This window comes from Gobio gobio, assembly GCF_949357685.1.
Source record: "Gobio gobio genome assembly, chromosome: 11".
NCBI classification, from domain to species: domain Eukaryota; kingdom Metazoa; phylum Chordata; class Actinopteri; order Cypriniformes; family Gobionidae; genus Gobio; species Gobio gobio.
The window spans coordinates 16,490,212-16,514,575 of NC_137104.1; the positions used below are offsets into that span (position 1 = coordinate 16,490,212).

Here is a 24,364-nt window from a genome sequence, read left to right on the forward strand (position 1 = left end):
CATTTTGCAAGCAGTGAAGTACCCCTTTAAGAGTGTGGGTTTTCAGTACAGTCTACAATGCACTACACAGAAACTGTAGGCCTATCAATCTGGTTGGACTGCAATATTCTAGTCATTTTTCTTCTGGGAGATATGGGCTGTTTTCTATATTCTGTATGGCCAATTAAAAAAAAAGAAATTAAGAATATTAGATTGAAATCTATATAAAGAAAGGTACAACGTGTTTTATTTTAAGTAGTCTTGTTATTTGTCTTTTTTTAATTAATTTTTTTATGAGTAACTCATGTAGTCACAGATAATCAGGACCATGGGTTCAACTTTGATTCATAAACAATAAGTATTTGTTTCAAACAAAGCATGTTAATTCGGAGAAGGCAGGAAGTCCAGTTCACAAGATAGCCAGCAGCACTAATATTGTCAGAGAGAGGATGGTCAGCAGACTACTCTAATAATATTGTCTCCTGGATATTATCTTGATTTTCTTTGCAGGCCGGAGTTGCTAGATGGATCATCCGTTTAAGTCTGTGTAAGCTGGCACACTCATCTTTCATAATGAGATACTGAGGGGCATCAGGATGCACACCAGGCTGGTGCTCACCAGGAATACAGTTAAGATTGGTTTCTCTGTAGGCTGTGTCTCCTAGGGACAGGGCTTTTCATTTAGAAGATGAAAATGAACTGACAACTAAAGGTGAACTGACCCTGCAGTAAAGTTCATGACCTTTTTGAAGACCATGCACCCAATTGCGGTTTATTATGAATGACATGTCTGTTTAAACTTGTTGTATCATTCCTGTAATGCTGTCCTTTTGAACTGTGAAACATTCAATAAATTAATGGTTAATTAAAATGGTCTTGTTACAGTTTAACCCTAGAATGCATAAAGGAAATGCAATTCTGTAATTTTTTTTTTTTGTCACTTATTTGACATCCCATTCTTGTTTCTGACCCTCATCAATGTCATTTTTTTTAATATTTTTCGTGGTCATACACTTAAAAATAAAGGTTATTTGGCCGGGTGTATGGTTCCATGAAGAACCTTTAATATCCAAAGAACCTTTCCATTGCACAAAAGGTTCTTTGTAGCGCAGAACGTTTCTATAAAATAGTTATTAAAAATGGTTCTTTAAAGAACCTTTCACACAACGGTTCTTCAGGGAACCAAAAATGGTTCTTCTATGGCATCGCTGTGAAAACGCCTTTTTTTGTTCTTCCTGGCACCTTTATTTTTAAGGGTGCAGGATGGGAAAACATTTATCACTACCCCAAGTGATATTTAAACGTTTGCATAAAATGGGTCAAATTGACCAGTATTAATTTGCAACGGAATTTTGAGCCAGCCGAATTTTAAATATATTTTTGTCAATATTCATTTTGTAGAAACTTTATGGATTACTTAAAAATCCTGTGGTTTATTATGAATGACATGTCTGTTTAAAATTATTTTCTTTAGCAAAAGTACAACTGCATTTTAAATAAATCCATTTAATATTTTGCAAATAAATAACAAATAAACATGTTTGATACATTAAAAAACATTTTGTATCATCAATTATTTCTAATTATTTAATTAATAGGACACCTAATTTGATCTTTTTTTGGGAATAAAACCATTAATTCCAATATGGGTAATTTTGACCCTCTTTATGCATGTGTAGGTTTTTTGGTTCATGCATTCTAGGGTTAAAAAAGTATTTCTATAAAAGAGTAGGCTTTCAAAAATTTTTATGTTTGAGTATTGGCATTTATTCATTATAACATAGTTAGTTCATGTTAGCTAATGCTTTAATGTTGACAAATGTGACTTTTTTATTTAAAAAAATATTTTATTCTAATAAAATATGACATTGTACATTAAAATATGGCGTATCAATAATTGTGTTGATAATGAAATATTTTTGTAATTGTGTGTATTTTGTTTTTTATTTAGGCTAATTCTATTCTATGCCATGATTAATGTTTTTGTTTTTCAGTCCTCTTGGACAAGCCTCAAATTGGCTGTGCTGGATGTAGAACTACTCATCTTGCACATTGCAATAACTAAATGATATAGGGTGGTTAATATAAATAAAAACAAAGATTTATTTGTGGTCAGACCGTGCAAACAGTTTAGTCCTGGTGCATTGGAAGCATTCATATTGCTGTCTGCAAAAGAGGAAAGCATAAATCCATACAGAATAGCAGTCCTGCGAAATCTGACAAACGTAAACAAACTTGACAAAAAGTAAGCACACATTTTACATTTCACATCTACTCTCAATTATTTGCTCATAAGGACTCTTTTTACATGTCATTAAAGATAGCAAACGCATGGAAGTCTCTTCTGGCATCCACTTCCTGCATCCACATGGGACTGTCGCTGCGGGTGAGAGGTCAATTGTTGACTTCCATATATCCAGTAATATTATGCTGCGGCATCCCAGGACAATGTGACCCTCCTCGGATCACCTTCATTAGCTAGTTGAAGCGCCTCGGAGTGCAAGTGAGCGCACGGGAGGGCCAGGATTACACCCAGGGTGTGCACCGACCGCTCTCCAGCTGCACCATCTCCAACTCCGGCAGCAGTTTGACGGTAGCGCGGGGAGGTAAGGCGGAAAACTGCGTGTTGGGCATATAGCTTTTCATGCTAGCGGCATTACAGTTACTTTAGCGCTCTGTGCATCAAAGCTGTGCTGCTATGAAGGCATCTCAATCCCGCACTCATAACAAGTGATATAGCGGGACGCGAATCCGTTACAAAAACTAAAGCAGCCAATGTTTTGTAGTAGTGCATGACTTTTACGCGTTGTCTGCCAGAAGTAAAAGCCGTGCCCAAGTCAGTGGGTTCAGATGCAAGTGTGAAAACAAAGGCGAAGATAATTCATTCTTGTATGCAGTTGCACAGCAGCGCGTGCCCGCTGGGGCTAACCAGTTAGCGCGAGCTTGACACAAAATAAAGTCATGATTACAGACGCGCATTAGCTGTTATTGAAGGTCGTTATTAAAGCAGACCGTAGCCGAGTTGTTTGTATCGTTACTCTAGCGTGAATAACCGACACACGCTGACAGGCTGTTAGTAGTTATTGTGATGTTTTGACAGCCCCCCTTGTCCCCTGCGGGTGACTCCTCGACCATGCGACAGTGGTGCCTTCCTGCTGTGGCTCCACGCGCAGAACCGCTCCCAACGGGCCGATTATCACCTCAAATCTCAGGTAGGACAACAAATATGATGTGAAACAGTTTTTATGGAGTAACTCTAGCTAGATTTGCATTACCTGAAGGAATGTCAGTGCTTGCAAGGTAGAAAAATAATTGAATTGTAAAGTGCAATAGACGGAAAAGGAAAATATATGAGAGTGGCAGTAATGTGAAATATAGAAGAATAACTAGATGTGTCCATTGTACCTTTTGGAATTCACCAATATTAAAAAGAAATGCTGTCATTGTTTATTCACCCTCATGTTGTTCCAAACCTGTTTAAATTTATTTTGTGCAAGGTAAAAGGTAAATTTGTAAAAAAAAACAAAAAAAAGTATCATTAAAGTGGTCTGCATGACTTGTGTGATCCACATCTTATGACATAGTTTTGTGTTGTTCAGTTCTATTCAACTCACATTTATTTGTGTAGTGCTTTTTATAATACATATTGTTTCAAAGTGTAATTTCATTTACCATTTTACATACCAACGAAACTTTAAGCAAAAATAAATCCATATTTTTATGCTTTCTTGTTTGTTTGTTTTTTTTCCTGTGGAAAAATGACCATAAACTCCTTCTCCATTCATAATGTGCTCTGTTTGTTTGAGTATTCCAACCAGCCTGACAGAGCAACACTGGCTCAACCAACGGCATGAGTTTAGGTGTGGGACATTTGAGTTACTCACCAATGGCAGATTTTTTTTTCTGTTCTATAGTGCCCACCCACATTTCAGCGGCTTTGGTTCCGAAACTATTTTTCTTAGTTTTTCGCATGGGGATTAACAAAAAAAGTCTTAGTTTAAGACTTTATAAGCACGAACCAAACCAACCAGCCATGAGGTGATTGTGAATCACAACATCACAAACTTTGTCTTTTTGTCCAATTTTCTAATAATTTGTATTACTTTAAGTCTGTGTACAGCTTTAATGAGGAAAAGACAGTCCCATGAGGCATTGCAAACAGCATAAACAAAATAAAAAATGAATAAATATTAAACTGTTAATTTAAAGACACTGATTGTATATAGAAACAATACATTTTACATTTAGAATGCCAAATACACAAATATTGGCGCAATTTGCTTGTCACAATTCTATGATTGGTGGAGATTTCTCAGCAGAATCATGGGTAATGTAGTTTTGCACTAGATATTCTGTTGTTAAAATCAATTCTTTAAAAAAAATCAAATAAAGCAGTAATTCTGTCTTTAAAGGTTTATAAGTTGTCATAAGAAATCAATTCCCCTTTGGAGAAAATGAATTAATTTTTACTTTGCTTTTTTGTTGTTGTTGTGGTGACAATAGTGGTGCAGAAACTACACAATTCTCATTTGAGTGAAGTTTAATATAAATATAAAAAAACATCATTTGCTTTCATTCTTTTGTCATTTATTTTCCCGCAGATGTCAGGATGGAGTGTTTTGATGTGGAGCCGCGCTATACCATTGAACAGATCGACCTGCTCCAGCGTTTAAGGTTGTCAGGGATGACCAAACCTCAGATCATTCAAGCCCTTGAGTCTTTAGAGAGGCTTGATCCAGACCATCGTACCCCATGCTGCAACAATCACTTGGCCCCACCCAGTGCCCCTACCTCTGCAGCCCCTGCTGCCCCCTCATCCTCCTCCTCTTCCTCCTCTTCTCTTACCTCAGCCACCACACAGACCCCTGTTATTGATGCTGCATTATCACCTAGCAACAGCTACGATGCCTCGCCTCCACCCCTGTACCCACCCAGCGGAGTTCAGAGGTCGTTTAGTTACGACTTGGCAGAAGAGGACTGGGATCTGGAGGAGAAGGTGGAAGAATACATGAGGTATCTTTTATGAGTGCACTATATCAGCGGCTTCTGTGGGATTCTCTTCTCAGGTCTACTGAGAGGTAGAGATTAATATAACAGCTGATAATGACAGTGAACGTCCCTGAGCAACAATGTAATTTTCAGAGAACAAGAGCCCTTTCTGAATCAGGTCAGGTGGACAGTTGGTTCAGATGGATACTTTTTGTAGCTTTTCTTGTAACCGCTTTGGATCTGCCACATCATATGTTCCCCATTTAAACATATATTATGCAAACCCCAATTTGACACATATTTTATAAAATTGTTTAAAGCTGCTAACATTTTAAATGCATAATGAAATTTAAAACGTAATGTTTAGACTGTCAATGTAACGCTTGTCTTTGTTTGGACTGTAGGAGGGACAGTAACCTTGTGAAAGAGGAGATAAAAGCTTTTCTCAATAACAGAAGGATCTCGCAGGCAATTGTTGGACAAGTCACAGGTACTCTGAATGCTTTCAGTCTTGCAATGGAAAAAAAGTTTAGGGAACATGCTTTTTTTTTGATCATGCAAAACTGTCAGACAATGGTATTTTTACCGTCTTAAACCATTTAACCTATATTTATTTACTGTACAGTGCTGAACAGGAGAAACGTATTAGTAATATTTTTTTTGCTTGCACATCAAGAATGTCAGACAGAGAAAATGTAGGCCAACCACAACTTCAGTAACCAAAATGTTGATATGAAGGAAAATCAGCAAGCATGTGAAACTGATAATATCTTGCTGCAGACGTCACAGCTGATGAGATACAGGCATGGAGAAATTCAGATGGATAGCGAACATGACTGCTCAACAAACTCGCTTAGGTCTGTGGAAGCAACTGATTGCAAGTTCAGTTTGCACTTTTGTCCCTTAGTTAATACATTTCCCATTACTTTACGCAGACTGTTACACAGATTATACTATACAGTGAAAGATCAACTCTGGATCTTATAAAATACACAGAGTACAAATGTGCTTTTACTATCAATAATCAGTTTATTTTGAGGACGTATAGTTTTCTACTCATAATAGTGTGTCAAAAAAGCGAGATGTTTGTTGGAAGTCAATATTACATCGATCACATCATGCAGAATTTTTCTTTTATTTCATTTAAACACGCCAATTGAATGCAGCAGTGTTATTTTAGTAGTATTTGTATACTATTATACTTTTTATTAGCATTTTGAATTTGCTTTTATATTTTCATTTTAGGCAATTTAAAAAAAAAGTTATTTTAGATGCTTTTGTCATTTTTTGATAATGTGTTGCAATAAGATTCCATTTGTTAATTAACATGAACTAACAATGAAAAAAATAACTTATTAATCTTATGTGAACTTACACATTTGCTAATACATTATTAATATCAAAAGTTGTATCTGTTAATATTATGTCATCGACCTGAACTAACATGAAGTAACAATGAACGGTTGTATTTTGTTAGGTGCACTATGTAAAAAATTTTCAGTAAAATATCCAAAAACCACTAGGCCAGTGTTATATATTTTTGTTCAGTTGAGTATTTACAATATCCCAAATGTTTACAACTATTTGTAAATCGTGAGAAAATTTCTATTTTAACCAAAGAACCGGGACATGTGAGGAAGTCGCCTGTCAATTGCGTAAACTGCAGAATTACAGAAACGCTTTACTCTCACTGCAGTGTGCAACAAGTGTCATAGCAGCCGCCGAGTGAACGTACCTATTTTAATGTCATAACATAATTTTCAACACATTCAGATGTATCTGACATGATAAACAGAGCTGCGTTACCTCATACTCATGACCGGAAAAGCGGATGTGGCACCGGCGACTGTGGCATAATAAAAGTCCCGCTGCTTGCGAGGCGTGTTTTCCGCTCTTCTTATTAACAGTCTCTTCAGCGGCCTTGCTCAGCTCCCACAACACTCGGTCCTGCTCTGCTTCATACTACAGTAACGTTAATAATCCCATCCATGAACATGATTTCTGCCCGAGTCCTATTCCGATTCTTTTCCACCGGCTGTGAGGTGAAGACCACATGTCCCAGGATTCTGCGCTCAAACGTGGCGTCATCAAACTACACCTTTGTTTTGAATAGGCGACCTCTAGTGGACGGAAAAGTTACATGGTGCAGCTTTAACTAACATTAAAATGGATTAATAAATATTGTAACAAATAAATTGTTCATAGTTCATTTTAGTTAAAGGCACAATGTGTAATTTTCTAGAGGTTGTTAATCAAAACAAAAACCGTAGCTTGATGATGCCTTGACTTACGCTTTTTCCTCTCATGTGTATGTGGGGTAACGCACTGCTGTTTTATCATATTAGATACATTTGACTCGAGTGTGTTGAAAGATGTTATAATGCTACTCTCTACGTTCACTCTGCGCTTACTGTTAGATACTTGTTGCACACTGCAGTAAGATTGATTAGGCATGGTAAAATAAAACCGGAAATCGAGGGTAACTCAACAATGACAATGTCATTGATAGGCGACCTATTTATTGAGCTATTTAAAATAGCTTACTTCTCTGGATTTAAGCATTCTTGGAAACATTTGGGATAATGTAAGTACACAAGTCAACAAAATATATAACACTGTTCTAGTGGTTTTTGGATATTTTAATCCAAAAATCTAACATATTGTGCCCTTTAATGTATTAACTAGTGTTAACTTATTAAAGTATTACCTTTCTTTAATATTACTATTTATGTTAAATTTTTTTCAGTTTTAGTTCAGTTTTATTTATTTTCTAGTAATTTTAGTGCATCAACTTCAACTTGTTTCAGTAAGTTACCAGTTTTTTTTAATCTAATATTCATATTTTATTTTATTTCAGCTTTATTTAAATTAAAGGGCATCTCTGGTGAAAAAGGAACCTAGGGGTAATTAACACATGGTTACCGAGTAGATTGTTTTCATGAAAATCGAATGTAAAGTGTTTTATCTTTAAAAACAGATAAGCTTATAGCGCTAGTATATGGGGCATAGAATAAGTACAATTAAATCGCTAGTTAATACCACTAACAAGGCTCAAAATAGCCTCACACTAACACGGTAGCATAATGAGGGTCCCTACATGCAAACCGAAGCATTGGGAACGTTGTAAGTGTACAAACAGTTTAATAAGAAGATACTTTATAAAGACAGTACATTACGCGTATACAGACAGGAGCCATCTTGGAAAACAGTATCGACAAGTCGAGCCACGAACGCTGTGCTAAGTGATGAACTGTGACTTGGAATCTCATATGGTCCGTTGTTTCCGGAAGAAAGCACTGAACGCAACAGAGAAAATAAATCAATAAAAACTATTTTTAAAAAACTAGGGCCGGGACTCGATTAAAAAAGGAGGCTTAGAGGCTTTGTAATTAATTAATCGAAATTAATCAAATTTTAATTGCATATAAATATTTGACCTGAGAACAGTGAGAAGTAATTTTTTTCACATGGATTTTTAGTATACCATTGAATAATGACTGAAAACATAAGCTTATTCAACAAAATATTGTTTATTTATTTCAGTCCAGCAGACCAGTGCAATGTTTGCCATTAAGTGTAGCAATAGCATATTTAGGTCCTTGTAACTTTACTCGGAGTCGGGCTAACGTCCACGCTAACTCCTATGTGTTTTGCGTTGAGGTTATATTTGAGGCTCGATGTGCTGCGGTGATACGCAAATTCCTTGTTGCATAGCTTGCACACAACCATGCTCTTGTCGACGCTTCCATCCTTTCGTTTTTTAAAACAAAATGTCCCATCCACGGGGCCAAGCAAAGCAGTCTCGTCAGCTTCTTCGTTCATGTTCACTGTGGTTTGTTGTTGTCGAAAGTCAAGAACGCTAGTTGGTGCTCCAGTATAATCGGTCCGTCGAAACTCATTCATTGAAAAACGTTCCGCGGTGCAAAAATAAGTGTGGTTAAAATTATTTATTTTTTGCGTAATTAATCTTAATTAACACGTTAAAGTCCCGTAATTAATTAATCTTAATTAACGCGTTAAAGTCCCGGCCCTAAAAAAAACTGAATGCAACAGAGACTAGTGCTTCCAAAGGATACACACTAAAGAGATGGCAGATTATTCAACCGTGGCTCGACTTGTCGAGACTGTTTTCCAAGATGGCTCCTGTCTGTATACGTGTAATGAACTGTCTTTATAAAGTATCTTCTTATTAAACTGTTTGTACACTTACAAAGTTCTAAATGCTTCGGTTTGCATGTAGGGACCCTCATTATGCTACCGTGTTAGTGTGAGGCTATTTTGAGCCTGGTTAGTAGTATTAACTAGCGATTTAATTTGACTTATTCTATGCCCCATATACTAGCGTTATAAGCTAATCTGTTCGATTTTCATGAAAACGCATGTGTTAATTACCCCAAGATTCATTTTTCACCGGAGTTGTCCTTTAACACAAATATTTTTATAATAGTTTGGCTTGAAGTTGCTGTCACTGATCACTGTTTTCAGCCAAGAATTTTTGGTTTATTCTGGTTTGTTACACCTTTTCCTGTCATTTCCGTCACTGGTTTCCTTTTTTATGACTGTGTGATATTCTGCAGGTATCAGTCAAAGCTACATCTCCCAGTGGCTTCTGCAGCAGGGGCTGGAGATGAGCGACTCCAAACGCAGGGCTTTCTATCGCTGGTACCTGCTGGAGCGCAACAGCCCAGGTGAGTTGTGGTTCCTCAGCAAGGAGAGGACTTGCCAAATACAAGGGTGTGGCCTGAATTTTAGGCTTGGGGCTGGCTTATGTTCAGTTTTTGTTTTATTTGTTTATTTGGTCTTCACTTGCCATTCTGCTATATCTTCCCTATATAGTTTGCATGGTCCTTGAGGGCTTTACATTTGGAAATTCAGTGTTTGATAACAGATTGGAAGGACATGTCATGTCGCCGTACCGAATTGAAATTCAATCAACTGGTGTCATTTCCCATCAGTTATGTGCTTAGGTTAATGCTGTTCTTGGCACATCCAAGAAGTGTAGGTTGTTGCAGTCAGAAATGAGCTTTAAAGCCTTTTAGGCTGTAACACTGCCAACACTCGCATCATCTCGCATTTATAATATAAAGATCGTGTTGATACTTGAAGGAGCTAATTAAGTAATGTGGAGCCCCCCAGGACCACTTCTGCTCTTCATCTCCCAGGTTAGACCCTCTACTGTAGCTCTCAGTCCTGATCCTGGGTTTGTCAAATGCTGGTTTTCATGTCCTATTTGCAATGAAGTGCAATTAACACCTGACCCTACTAACAGAGCCCTAAGCATGACGCTTTTACTTTCTCTACAGCGCTAGAGAATTGAGCATGGCTCCAAGAACCTAATCATTTTGAATGTCTATTAACACTGCTATCTACAAGGATTTTCATTGAGCACTATGTTAATATTTGTTAACGGTCGTCACCATGAATTGCAAGTTTCCGGCTTCTCGAAGGGACCCTAGTTAACACAGTTTTCTGATTGCCCAAATGGGTTAAAGGAATCAGATGGAGTGAAAACCAGCATGCTCAGGTTCCCAGGAGCAGGACTGACACGCCCTGGAATAGGCAGAGAGAACTGCTGATGCACCTCCTCCCCTGGTACTCTGCTCACCAAGCCCAGTCAGGTAACGTCCATGCAGCAGGGAAACACGGCTTAAGTGTACTTCAATGCAAATGGTTTGGGAATTTAATATTTGTTCTCTTTGAGTCTTAAATCACCGTTTCACTATCTCCAACAAACAATACACCAAAAGTCCTTCATTTCCTATGGAGAGTAGATCATGTGTGCATTTTTGGATCCAATTTGAGCTTTGAATGTGTTGAAATATTTGAACTCTTTGTAGCTAGACCTGATATTTGAGTGTGAGGTGAGAGTTACAGTGCCAATATTTTTTGCACTAAAGTTCCTTAAACACTACATATATAATTATTACATAATGATTATTATTTAGTTGATTAACCCTAGAAAACCTACTATGCTTCAGTGTTATTTTAGTATAGTTTTATTAATTTTGAATTATTTTTCATTTCTGGTTTCATTTAAATTAATGTTTTAGTAATTTTTTTGTATGTTTTTTTTTTGTTGTTTTTTTTTTTTAAATGTTAGGACTGGGTAAAAATACATTTCTCGATTTTAATCGATTCTCTTTTTTTACGAACCGAGATCGATTCTTAAATCCCAAGAATCGATTAGTCATCCTGTTTTCAGTTGATGAATGAACGGAGCATTCTAGTGCGCCTCCCATCCAAAACAAAATTGCAATAATCTTTGTGTTTTGTTATTTTGGTATCAAACAAAGTATCAGATTTCAAATGACATCCATTTTATTACGGGGAAAAAAAATACAGTTTTGGCGCTGTTTAATGTGGTGTGACAGATCGCTGGAGCACCTCAGCTCAAAAGAAGCGGCAGCGCCTAGCTCACGTGAACTGGACATTTCCTCCGCTTTAATACCAGTTACAGCGCGAAATAAACATGAATGAACGCCTAAAGCATGGGTGTCACTTTTGGCCCATTTTCAGCTTCAGTCCCCCCTAAACTTCTGCCCAACCCCCTTAAAAAATGTGTGATTAACCTTAACATATGAAAGTGGCGGGAGGCTTCGGCTTCGTCTTTTAATCAGCATGTTCTTCAATCCGCAGCGGCGTCGAGCAGAGTGCACGTCAGAAGCAGAGCTGTGTGCCTTGATCTGAGCCTCATTGGTCTGTCACTGCTCGTCAATGTCAAAATATTTGAGAAAACCAATCAAATCAGAGTAGGCGGGCTTTATGCTCACACAGGTGCTGCTGAGGCTGAGTGTGAATTTTAGCAGCACGACTCGACGTCAAGTTCGAGATATGTAAGTAGCTAAACTAAATATTTCATATTTGACAGCTGCTTCAAGTCAGAAATGTTAAACAAATGACAAAAATATTCAGGCAAATGAATAAACTTGTGTCTAATTTCGCCATTTTGAATTGAAATAGGCCTGTGTAATGTAATTTATAATATAATTAACAAACAAGAAATATTAACAAAGCCATTTTCTTCAGATTAGACATAGTTTGTGTAGTAATGAATAATAGTAAAGAATGTGTGCATATTGTAAATTAATATAATTCCATTTGTAGCATTCAGTAAATAAAATTCAGCTTTTTTTCAGCCTGTATAGGGCATAATATTTGTAATGAATGTGTGCATAATGTGAATTAATTGAATACATTTAGTTACCTAGCTTTCCTGGTAGCCTTCAGTAAATGAACATGTCTATGAAAATGATTAAAAAAAAACATCTAAATATCAATTAAACATGTTGGAAATGGAAAAACTTTATCAGTCATATCTACTCACTGACATCATTTTCAAGCTATTGTTATCAAATTTTTCATACCCCCCCAAAATGAAAATCCTAGAATCGCCCCTGGCCTAAAGGTATGTTAAAAGATACATTACAACTTTCCAAAATCTGTATCATGTCTCATGTAATCGCCCAATCAGTGTTTCAACCGCGGAAAAGACGTCAATAAAACCCTTGTCACATAAGGTCATATTTACCTCAGAAAAAACATTCAGTGACCATAAACTCGTTAGTCAGCTAGAAAAATGAACCCTAGAGATGAGCATTTTGATAAATGTATGCACCACATTAACTTACATATTCATTATAATTTTTAATGTTCTTCAATATTAATGCATGTTTGAATAAATCTGTCACGTTTTTATGACTGCCACCATTTAAATGTTTATATTTCAAAAACAAACTGGAGTAGAAATATGATAATGTTAGTATTGTAAATATGTAAAGTTAGTATTATAACTTTTTATTATAAAAAACATAATTGAGTGTAATTTGTTTATATTTAAATCAGTTAATTTGAACATTCAATATTACATTAATGTAGTACAGCATTAGTTGAGAGATTTTGTTTTTCCTTAAGAAAATTTGCCATGTAGCTACTGTATCTGATATATATATACACAATAATCGATATCTAATCTGAATCGAATCTGAAGCTTGTGAATGGAAATCGAATCGAATTGTGAAATTTGTGTCAATACCCAACCCTAGTGTATATAGTTTTTATTAATTTTGATTTCTGTTTTAGTTATTTTAGCAAACTAAATTAAAATTAGAAATCTTGCCTTGGCAACTAGCTGAAATAAAATACGTTTTTGAATATTTTATTTTATTTTTTTGTTTTCAAGTAATAAATATTTGTGTGGTTTTAGTTTATAATAATAACCCTGCTATGCTTTTCTTTTAGACATATTGACAACGTTATTGATTGCGTTGTATGGAAATAATCAAACACTTTTATTCTTCACAACCAATATTCAAGTTCTGTGTGAATGGCACTAAATGCGTCAATTGTGAAAATAGTGGAAAGATGGCTTTAAAATCTTTTTAGACTGGCTCTTAAAGGGATAGTTCATCAAAAATAACACCCTCCTGTCATTCTAAACCTTTATGATTTTCTTTCTTGCTTGGAACACAAACTGAGAAATTTAACAAAATTTTACGCAATGAAAATAGATGGTGACCAGGGAAAGCTATGGTCATGATTCACTTTCATTGTGTGGAAAAGAGCAGCATGGACATCTTTCTATAAGTACCTCATGTGGTGTTCTATGAAAGACAGTCATGCTGTTTTGGAACAACTTTAGGGTGTCAGTAACCGAATATGTATTTTCTGGTGAACCATCCCTTTAATTTGTATTTAGCTATGTGCAGTGCATTCATATTTTACTGTTATTTTGGTTTGTGTGCAATAATGTTCACAACAGGTGCCACATTGTCCATGCGTTCACTGGTTAAAGAGGAGCCCGACTGGAGGTTGGCTGGAAGCCCAGCGGAAAGGGCAGCAGTTGGGCCTTTTAGACTGCGTAGAGGTAGTCGCTTCACCTGGAGAAAGGAGTGCCAGTCAATCATGGAGAGGTAAATGACAGAACATTATTGTATTTGGCACTATTCGGACAGTAATTGTTTCTCAGGGTGACATCTGTAAAAGAACATATGCATGGCTCCTAAAATTGACTATAGGAATTCTGAATTTGTGATGGCACAATCCCCATATTTATGTCATCTTTTTCATTTCATGGTGAGGTATGGTGACAGTGTACCCATAAAAGTGGAACATTTTCTCAATTCACAAGCATTTTTCCACTTAATGTCTATGGACACTATTTTAACGACCTGAGCGCATGGTCTGAAGCGTAAGGCGATTGTAAATACGAGATGTGAGAGCGCTGTGCTGTCAGCGCGAGTTTATTTTGTTTGTATCTGAGAGTTCTGAATAAACACGAGTCCCAGTCACGCCGAGTCCGTCTTCTTCTACCAACTTTGTAACACATGTAATGTACCATTACAGCTGTCGAGATGAACGAGTTACGAGTAAGTGTTGATTATAGCATTATTTTTAGATATTTTCCTATCATATGAAAAGCGTCAGTGACGCGCATTGAGTACACAGCGCAAACAAAGACACAACAGTGCAGTAATCGAATGTAATCCAGTGACGCGCATTGAGTACACAGCGCAAACAAAGACACAACAGTGCAGTAATCGAATGTAATCCAGTTTATTGTGTGGATAGCTGGATAGATTTATGTCATCTTTTTCATTTCATAGTGAGGTATAGTGACAGTGTACCCATAAAAGTGGAACATTTTCTCAATTCACAAGCATTTTTCCACTTAATGTCTATGGACACTATTTTAACGATCTGAGCGCATGGTCTGAAGCGTAAGGCGCAGGTGCACCTACGGTGTGTCCGAATCCACTTTTGTTAGTTTAAGATGGAAAAAAATGGTCTGTGTGCCAGGCGCATGGTCCATAAGGGTTGTACCTAGTCTCTTAATGAGTCATGGGTGTGTTTTGGGCGTAATGTGTAAACCAATCAGAGTCTCATCACCCATTCCCTTTAAAAGCCAGTTGCGCTTGCACGATGGAAGATTTGCTATTTACATGGCGGAATTTGCGAGCGAAAATACTGAACACCTCTGTGTTCAGTAGAGAGGAATCCTTTTATTTTTAATATTTAAAAATGTTTGTGTGCTGCTGCACGTCCCTGTGTGTGTTATAAGCAGAGTGTACGCGCGTTGTGCACCCGCCTATATTACTAATGCGCCCTTTAAATAACACAAAAAATACTGCGACTTTGACTTTAGACCAGGTTTTTGTTGGTCGTTTTCAGTTGCCTCAAAAAAGAAACTCACCAACAATGCGCCTGAACACACTTCGTTTTCAGACTAGCACGCCCATGGGCGAACAGATGGGCGCAAGTGCGTCGGGCTGAAACTAGCAAAAAACACTTCGTATCGTCACAAGGTCATATGATAAGGCCCATTATGTCATAAATGTTGTGAAGAAAAGTAGCCCATTTTATTAATCAGTCTTCTAAGGCCGTTACTGTTTCCTATTGGTTGAACAATGATCATAATATCCCATGTCTTGTTCTGATTCACTCTGCTTGTTCTCATAGTTTCTTTATAGAGAATCAGTATCCTGATGAGGCCAAAAGAGAGGAAATTGCCAATGCCTGTAATGCTGTCATTCAAAAACCTGGTAAGTGATCGCAATCAGTATCTAAGCTGCCTTAGAACCAGAACAGTCATAGCCATGCCATCTTTGCTGCAAATGGACCCCTGCCTACACTGAATGCCAATTTACTTAGGATTTAAATTATTCATTTTATGTATACATGTTATTTCAGGATGCAAACTGTCAGAGTTTGAACGAGTCACTGCGCTCAAAGTGTACAACTGGTTTGCCAATCGGAGGAAGGAGATGAAGAGACGTGCCAACATAGGTGAGACTTTAAGAATGATTTAAAGGTCCCATGGCATGGATTTTTTAAATTTTATAATGTATTCTGAGGTGTACTTATATTGTTAGTATGATTTTTACATCATAAAATGTCATAATTTAGAAATAAAAGGCATTTTTTGTATACTGATGTTTGCCCTCTGGCTGAATGCTCTGTTTGAAGGGGCGTGTCTGCTGTGAGACTTCAGTAAAAACGCCCACTGTTGTGATTGGCTGAAATCTTTGCATTTGAAATGAGTATTAGATCTTGTAGCGGAGGGGGCGTGGTTTAACGAGATCTACGAGGCACGAGCCTGCCAGAGAGACGGATGGACCTGAGTTCACTTCTCATCAGTTCTCTCAGCACGTCTCAGTTCAGTGAACTGTTGTAGTTACTAGCATATACTTCAGGTTATTCCTTTATTTCTAGTCGGAGGGGCTGTCACTCATGTCAGAAAGTTAGTAACTTAAGTAAATTATGGATCAGCGCTGACTTGAGACGCGAACCGTTAAGAACAATTCAGTCCGATTTGGTGAACTCACTAAAAAGAACCGGTTCAAAAGAAAGATTTGCGCTTACCCCCCTTCTGCTTAATCTTGCACCGTTTATGGTGCCTCCGCTGTGGGCGAGATGCAGTACTGGGGGTCGGTGATGTTGAAGGCCGACCGGTCAGTGCAGCCCGAGCTTCGGCGTGCGTGAGGTTTATCTCTAAAGATGTGGCTCTGCCTATGTTGAGCTGAAACTCACGACTGTATGCACATTTTAGAACAGATAGACGCGACGAGGAAAAACACTGACTCTCAAGATAGAAAACACGAAAACACTGTTCTGTCGGGAGAGAGAGAAGCCGCAGCGCGTGCACGAATAATAAAGTTCTGTGTGAACTTGAATAATTATCTACACATCAGAAATCACTGATCACAGATCAGAAGGAACTGAAAAAAGACTTCTGTTTTCATTTGTACATCCAAACACTGAGAAACTGCCAGCATTCACTCGTTCACAAGCCATGATCTCTCGAGGACAAACAAATATGACGCTCGCATGGGAGTGCCAAATTCTCTGGGTGGAGGAAAGGGAGGTAACCGTTCCTGGTTTGACGTCATAACAGGAAAATTCAAGATCAGCTCGTGTGAGCTGTCATTTTCTCAAAGGCAGAGAAAGACAGCCAAAACTCGGTTTACACCGATCAAAATTTCTAGCCACTTGGGGACAATATTCAGGCAAGGGGAACTCATATTAATGTTGAAAAACCTCATAAAGTGAAAATGTCATGCCATGGGACCTTTTAAGTGACTCAAGCATCAGAAGTTTATCTTGGATGCCCAAAGTTTGATTTTTTTCTTCCAATACTCCATGTGGAATATTCCTCACATTAAGCCTTCAAAACAAATATTTTAGGAACAAAATCACAGCCTGTCTATGCCTGATTATGAAGTATGAAGTCTTCATTTTTGAAAAACCAAGGTTGCATTTATTTGATCAAAATGCACAATGAACAAGCAATACAGTAAAACATTGTTACAATTTAAAAATAACTTTTATATTTTAATACATTTTAAATCAATTTATTCCTGTGATGCAAAGCTGATTTTTTTTTCAGCATCATTCCTCCAGTCTTCAGTGTCACATGATCCTAGAGACATCATTCTAATATGCTGATTTGTTGTTCAAGAAACATTTCCTATCAGTTGTGCTGCCTAATATTTTTGTGGAAACCTTGAATTTCTGTATTCTTTGATGAATAGAAAGCTTAAAAGAACGGCTTTTATTTTTAGAAAAAAAAATTTTTGTAACATTATACATGTTTTTACTGTGACTTTTAACCAATTAAATGCATCCTTGCTGAATAAAAGTGTTAATTTCTTTTTCTTTTTTTTAAAGCCTTGAGCTCAAACCTTTGAACATTAGTGTAGTGTATATATCACGTGACTTTTGGACAGGTAATTGTTGTTATTATTATTTTATTTTTTATTGGAAGCATTCATTTCAGTTTCAGACATTCTTTATTTTTCTTGACAGGAAAGACTGCAAGATTTTTAAACCGTCAACATCATCGCTTTATACTAAACGCGCGTTCTCCCTGTTTCCCTTAGAGGCTGCCATACTAGAGAGCCATGGCATAGAGGTGCCGAGCCCCAGCTGCCACTCCAACAGCGAAGAGGTTGAGGCTCAGGAGTTTGGAGATCAAGTCATGAGTCAGCGGTTCTCTGAGCAGGTTGTTGTAAATGCACTACTTGGGCTACTTTTATGGTCAGGATTGTTTGCTTGAATGTGACGGCTTTGTTTCCAGGAGGATCTCTCCCAGAGAAAAGACATTGAGCCAGAAGGTGTCATGCTACCTCCTGTGGAAGTGGTGTCTCTTCCAAGCCCGGCTTCTCAACTCATGGAGCGGAAGCTGGATGAATCGAAAAGAGAGGCTACTGATGACGATTAACAGATGAGCCGAGTCTTACTTTTGTTCCAAAGTGGCTTGACGTGGTTGTTTTCAGCCAAGCCTGACACTCTAAATTCTCTGGTGCCTCTAGTGGTAGGGAGGCCACTCTATGTATCTACAGTAATCATGCTTGTAGTAACGGCAATATTTACTCAAAATAGTATATTGTGCATTCCAAGACCGTCTAAACGCTTCCCGCGAGAGGGAAAGATGCATAAGGTGCAAACTAGTAACTTTCTCATCACGCTAAAACTGTTTTCTTTCATTTCTCATATACAACACAACAGTTTCACCTATTATCTTGAGCGATCAGTCTAGAGAAACCTGCAGGACAGGTGTTACATTTGACAGAAGGGGCGCACTGAACCCAGTTTGGAGTCTGTGAATTTTAGGAGCTTAACAGTCTCTTAATTGTCATATGCAATAGTTGAAGGACAAGATGGGACATATACACCCCTGATAGATACACAAACTCAGGTAGAACCAAACTTGGTAATTAAACTAGAAGATCAGTTCTCACCCTCATGGACATCAAAGTGTTTCTCACAATAATGGTTCATTGTGTAGAAATGTGACTTATCAAGCATACCAAACTGTACATATTGTTTTTCACTTTTTTTTTTTTTTTTTTTCAGGTGTAATCTGAAAGTAATATTCAGATTATCAAGGCTCTGTTTTTGTATACACAACGATTGTAAGTTCTTTGTATCCAGCCACTTAAGCTGTTCTGACCCTGACTAGTGTGAGGGGTCTAAAATGCTTCAAAAGTTTCCCCACTAAGGTATTATTTGCTATAAGCATCATTTACTTACCTCTTTAATAAGGTAATGCAGTATGTAAATCTACAAGTATATCAGCATCTAATGCAACAAGCTGCTTTTCAATGGATTTTCGACAGTGGATATACACAGTTTGACTTTCTGCGTCTTAACGAAAGCCAAAGCGTGGCCAAGTTGTAAAACAATGCTTTTTACATGAACAAAGTCAAATGGACTAAACGATTGCTTGCGGCACATCAACGTGCCTCGGTGAGAAATGCTTAGAAAGCGTGTAAAGGCTTTAAGCTGCACAGTGTGATTATTCTGGCCTATCAGCTCTGTACACAAACAGGATACAATGCTGCACGCTGTCAAGGCCCCCTACTTTGTGCTTTTTTTCCTAATGACATAAAACAATAAAACGAATAGACAAATGTAGTGTTGAGTGTAATTTGTGTTTGGTAAGGCATGCTCATTTTTACCCTTTTTTAAGGTGAAACTTGTATTACTGGGCATAACGTTTTGGGTCGGTAAGTTTTGTTTTTGAAAGAAGAGTCTCATGCTTACCAAAGTTGCATTTATTTGATCAAAAATGCAGTAAAAACCATAATATTGTGAAATTATTAAAATTTAAAATAACTATTTTAGTATATTTTAAAATGTAATTTATTCCAGTGATGGCAAAGCTGGATTTTCAGCATCATTACTCCAGATTAAATAGAAAGGTTTTTTTATATTATACAATGTCTTTGCTGTCACTTTTGATCAATTTAAAGCGTTTTACTAAATTAAAAATATTTGAAAAAATCTAAGATATGATTATGAATACTCTCTCTCTCATACTGACTTGTCCACTTTCTTCAAAATGTAATCCAAAATAAAAAATGTATGATGTATACTTTGCTGGCCTACATTATCCTGTCAAATAAATTGCGCTTCGTCTGCTTTAAGTTTGTTTTTTATTATAACTGCAGTCTTTTACTGTTTACCTTGTTTTAAAGGTAAATTTGATTTTGCTTTTAATTTTAGACTCTAATGTGATTGGCTTTTGAGAATTTTATATAGCAGTACTACAGCTTGGTTCAGTGTGTGTGTGTGTGTGTGTGTGTGTGTGGTGGATAACACACACATCCAGTTCTACATTGGGATGATGGTTTTCATTCCAGACACTTTCACTAAAGGTACTGTTTCATGCTGAGAAGGCCTATATCATTTCTCTTTTCACTTTCTCTTCAGACTTATTTTTTCCAAACAATATGCTAAATGGGTGGTCCAGCTATGTTATAAACGTGCTTTTTATAAATGCTACATCCTGTTATGTGTTTGCTCCAGTTTATCCAAGACTGCGGTTTGACTGGTTTCACTTTCCTGATGTCTACCGCTGTCAGCCATCCTAATTTTGCCAACAGGGAATGTTCCCAGAACTAATGTTTTGTTAAGGTTATGTAAATGTTCATTTTAAACGTTTTTTTATATAACATTTATACATCGTTCTTAAAATATAATAAAATTGGACATGTTGATTGGTTGTGTTGCTGTCCATGGTGCTGCAGGTGCACGTGCATCAGAGTAACACCGTAGGCCTACCACACGTCTTTCAGACACGTGAAGGGGGTAAATCATGTCAAATACTCCAGCAACTTGATATCGAAAAATGAACAGAAAACTCTTAACAAAATCTCTAAAAATATAATCATTCCGAATGGTTGTTTGTCGCAGGGAAGATGGATTGTGGAAAATTACACAACTTCACAATCAAGGCGTTAGGGGTGTTTACACTAGAACCGCTAAATTGCCTTGGCAAGCATTATTTGTGGCGGATCCATCATCGCAAACAAGTGGCAAGTAGTCTCTGCATCTCACTGCCTCGTCCTGTAAATACACTCACAAATATGAATATATAACAATAAAGTAATTTTGCTATAGTCAACTAAATGACAAAGACACGGCACTAGGCTGTGATGTCTCAGCTGCTTCATGATAAATAGGTTACTGTCACTTTAAGGAACATTTTGTTATTTTCAACCTAATGTACTACATATGTGTAATGCTTATGCTTGTCGGTTGTCAGTTATAATCATTAATTATTTGTTGTAAATAAGTGGTTATAAATGTTTATTACTGGTACTTTATTTATTCTAATCTGCTGATTGCCACAGTGGCTTCGTTTACTGGCAGGGTGATTCTGGAGGTTGTGTGAGAGGCTGATATGGTATACGTCAGGGATCACTAGCTGTGGATTTTGGCTGACTTCAAATCATACATTTACAGGCATGTTTCTCAATATCCTGACAGGATTAAGAGCTCCTAGCCAGTGGTGAGTGAAATGAATAGCTATTATGGTATTAAATTGACTCTTTTTTTTATTATTTATTTGTCAGCATTAATATTATCTCAATTTGTCATGACTAAGAAACTCAAGTCTCATTAATGATAGAACTGCTGTTCATTTGAGTTAAAGTTATGGTGATTTTTGTGTAGGCCATTGTTTGTCATTGTTATATCTTATAAATCCCTCAATGAAGGTACAGTTATAATTTAAGTTCCATTTCGATCTTAATTAGCCATTTATGATTTTGGCTAAAAATAAATGTTAACTAGCCTATTAAAACATGAAATTACTTAAATTAGACTAAAAACATAAAAGAAAGTATAAAGCAGTGTTTCTCAACCTTTTTTCTGATTTATTTTGTACTTTGGTCAGCAGCTTTTGTTTTTAAATGTTATTTATAAATAATGATTTATATAAAGACTTCATGATTTCACTCTTAATATATATAAATTAGAGTTAGAATATTTTAGTATATTAATTATAATTTATTCATTTAAATACCTTCAAATCATCCTGCGGGCCCCTTGGAATTTAGCTGAGGCCCGTGGTTGAGAACCACTAGTATTTATGGGAGGATTTTCTCAGAACATCACCAGTAGAGGGCAATGCCGTTTATAATGTATCTGATGATACAGAGAAGATGAGACACTATTATCAGTGTATCATGTAGTAGGGCTCATTTTGCTGTAAATGTACATTTCAGTGCATATCACTCAAGGCTGTCTTCACTAATTGTAAGCCATTATCCGCGCTGGGCAGTAACTGATTAAATGTAATCTGGAGTACGTAATCAGATTCCAATATATTCTTGTAATAAGATTATATTACATTTTAAAATATAATCAGGTAAATGTATTAATTACATAATTACTTAATATTCATAAAATGCAAGAACATTATTCATAATTTAATGATTCTCATTGATATCCAGCCTATTGCTTATGTATGTTCAGATAGTCTTTCAGTTTTATGGAATTACACAAGTCAATTACACAGTTTTTATTTATATATTATATATATAATTAATAGTTTAATTAATTATTAGATTTTCATCAACCTATGAACCACCTGCAGTACCTTCACAACCCCAGTTTGGGAAACCCTGACATAATGTAATGTTTAATGCACTACACTGTGTTGACAAATTGTTCTTTTTTTTACCTTTTTTTATATCTTTATAGTACAAGATTATCCTATTCAAATTTATGTGATAAAGAAGTTAACGTTAAAAGTAAGGTCAAAAGTAATCAAAAAGTAGTCTGGTTATATATAGGGCCAGATTTACTAACAGCTTGCGCCAGCGCAAAACCCTCTTTTGGCATTAAAAAACTACTGTCAGGTTTACTAAAGACACACAGTGAAGAATTAGTGCTGAAAAGGCATGGACAGAGTTATTTTTGCAGCTGACCTTAAGCATTATGCATATGTAGAAGTTTCCCTTTCAGACCAAGCGGTAACCTCCCCCAGTTTCTCTTGAAGCCAATATGGAAGTGACTTAAACTACTATTCAGCGACTGGCCGCTGGGGACAGGCTCCAAAAGGGAGCAGAATCTCATTGAGCCCCATGCTTTAAAGCCCCCAACTTTACAGCAGGAAAAAAAACATGTTTACAGCCTGGTACAAATTGTGGTTTTGGTCTATATATCTAATTTTGCCCTTCATGACAACTGTGAGGAGGTGAATTTTTTTTTATATCTCATTAATTTAAATTATATAAGGCCTTAAAAAATCTGCATAATTAGGGGTGTGGTCACTTTGAGTGACAGGTGGATAGTTGTTTGTCTGCTCTCTGTTAGTCATCACGTCACTTCAGCTCCACCCACGTCCTGCCTCTTTGCCCATTTTCTGATACCTGGGAGTGACGCATTATGATGAGCTAATTTGCCCTGTTCAGTAAATCTGGTCCAAAATGTGTAATGCAATAGATTACTGTCACATCCACCAGCTGGAGTGCCCATGATCTCCTCCCGAGTCTTGTGCTATCTTATCATGAGCCTCGTTTCCAACACAGGAACTTTCCCCAGGAACTAGGGACTTTGGGGTGGTACTTTGGGTGTGTGTGTTTCGACCGCAAGGACCATGGTCTAAATGAAGTTCAGGGTAAAAATGTCCCCCTCAAAAAGTCCCTGCTCATGAAGTAGTACTTTTTCAAAGTTCAGGAACTTTTGGGGGTGGGACTTGGGCACTGAACATGCTTATTGGCATTTTTAAAAGTCGGTGCGTGCTGTAAGAGTTGTTTGCTATTCGAATCAACAATGGAGTTACAAAAATATGACCGATGGAGAGACGATGAGATTCAGGCTTATTAAGCTTATATTCATGGGACGAAATCCAGCGGGAACTGGAAAGTTGCATGCAATCACCTGACTAATCTTCACGGTACTTTAGACCGCGATGGAAATGCAGACAGCAACAGGTCTGAGGGGGGAAAAAGTTCCTGGGACAAATTGTTCCGGGTAATTCCGGTGGAAATGGGGCTATGGACTACATTTCCCATAACCCTCTGCCTGGACTCATCATGCATGATTACATTTAGCTGTGTATTCTACATGTAGCTGTTATTCTTGGTACCTTGTTATCGCTGCTATACGTATATACCCTGTGTCTTCTTTCATTCTTTGCAAAGTCTTATGTTGTTACACTGCATTTCTGAGTGTTATCCTGGTTTCCTGTGGTTTTTTGATTCTCCACCTGTTTTCTGGATTACACTTTTGCTGGGGTTTTCTGTCCGGTTGCTTATTTGGATTGTTTGCAGAGACGGACTTAACCATTAGGCAAAGGTAGGCGACCGCCTGGGGCCCCCGAAAGCCAAGGGCCCCCTAAAATGCTTTTTACATACGAGATGCGAGTTCAGCGGGGACGCACAAGTGGTTGCTGTGGTGTTCATTACCACGACAACTGCCAGCGTATTCGCGTTGAACGTGCTTCTTGTAGAAAGTGTAGCGCCCAAATGATTTCCGCGATTTAGATGACGCGTACAGGATCATAGAATCCATTAGACGCACGGTTTACTACTGAAGCACGCGCAACGTTCAATTCATTCACACAGAGACACAAAACATGCAGGATTCATATTTAAATTTTATTTTT

At 37.2% G+C, this 24,364-nt stretch overlaps 1 protein-coding gene across 2 annotated transcripts; it reads left to right on the forward strand.

Moving 5' to 3' along the window:
• The first annotated feature begins 2,298 nt into the window (after positions 1–2,298).
• On the forward strand, positions 2,299–19,890 carry LOC307133795 (homeobox-containing protein 1). Of its 2 annotated transcripts, XM_079829073.1 has the most exons (11): positions 2,346–2,585; positions 3,080–3,191; positions 4,581–4,992; positions 5,373–5,458; positions 9,546–9,656; positions 10,461–10,586; positions 13,727–13,877; positions 15,424–15,506; positions 15,655–15,750; positions 17,844–17,965; positions 18,041–19,890. In XM_079829073.1, the coding sequence occupies exons 2-11, from the start codon at positions 3,113–3,115 to the stop codon at positions 18,182–18,184; spliced, it is 1,410 nt and encodes a 469-aa protein (XP_079685199.1). In that variant the 5' UTR covers positions 2,346–2,585; positions 3,080–3,112; the 3' UTR covers positions 18,185–19,890. The 2 variants fall into 2 exon arrangements, with proteins under 2 accessions (XP_079685200.1, XP_079685199.1); XM_079829074.1 differs by lacking the exon at positions 10,461–10,586 and having other exon boundaries at positions 2,299–2,585.
• The last annotated feature ends 4,474 nt before the right edge of the window (positions 19,891–24,364 follow it).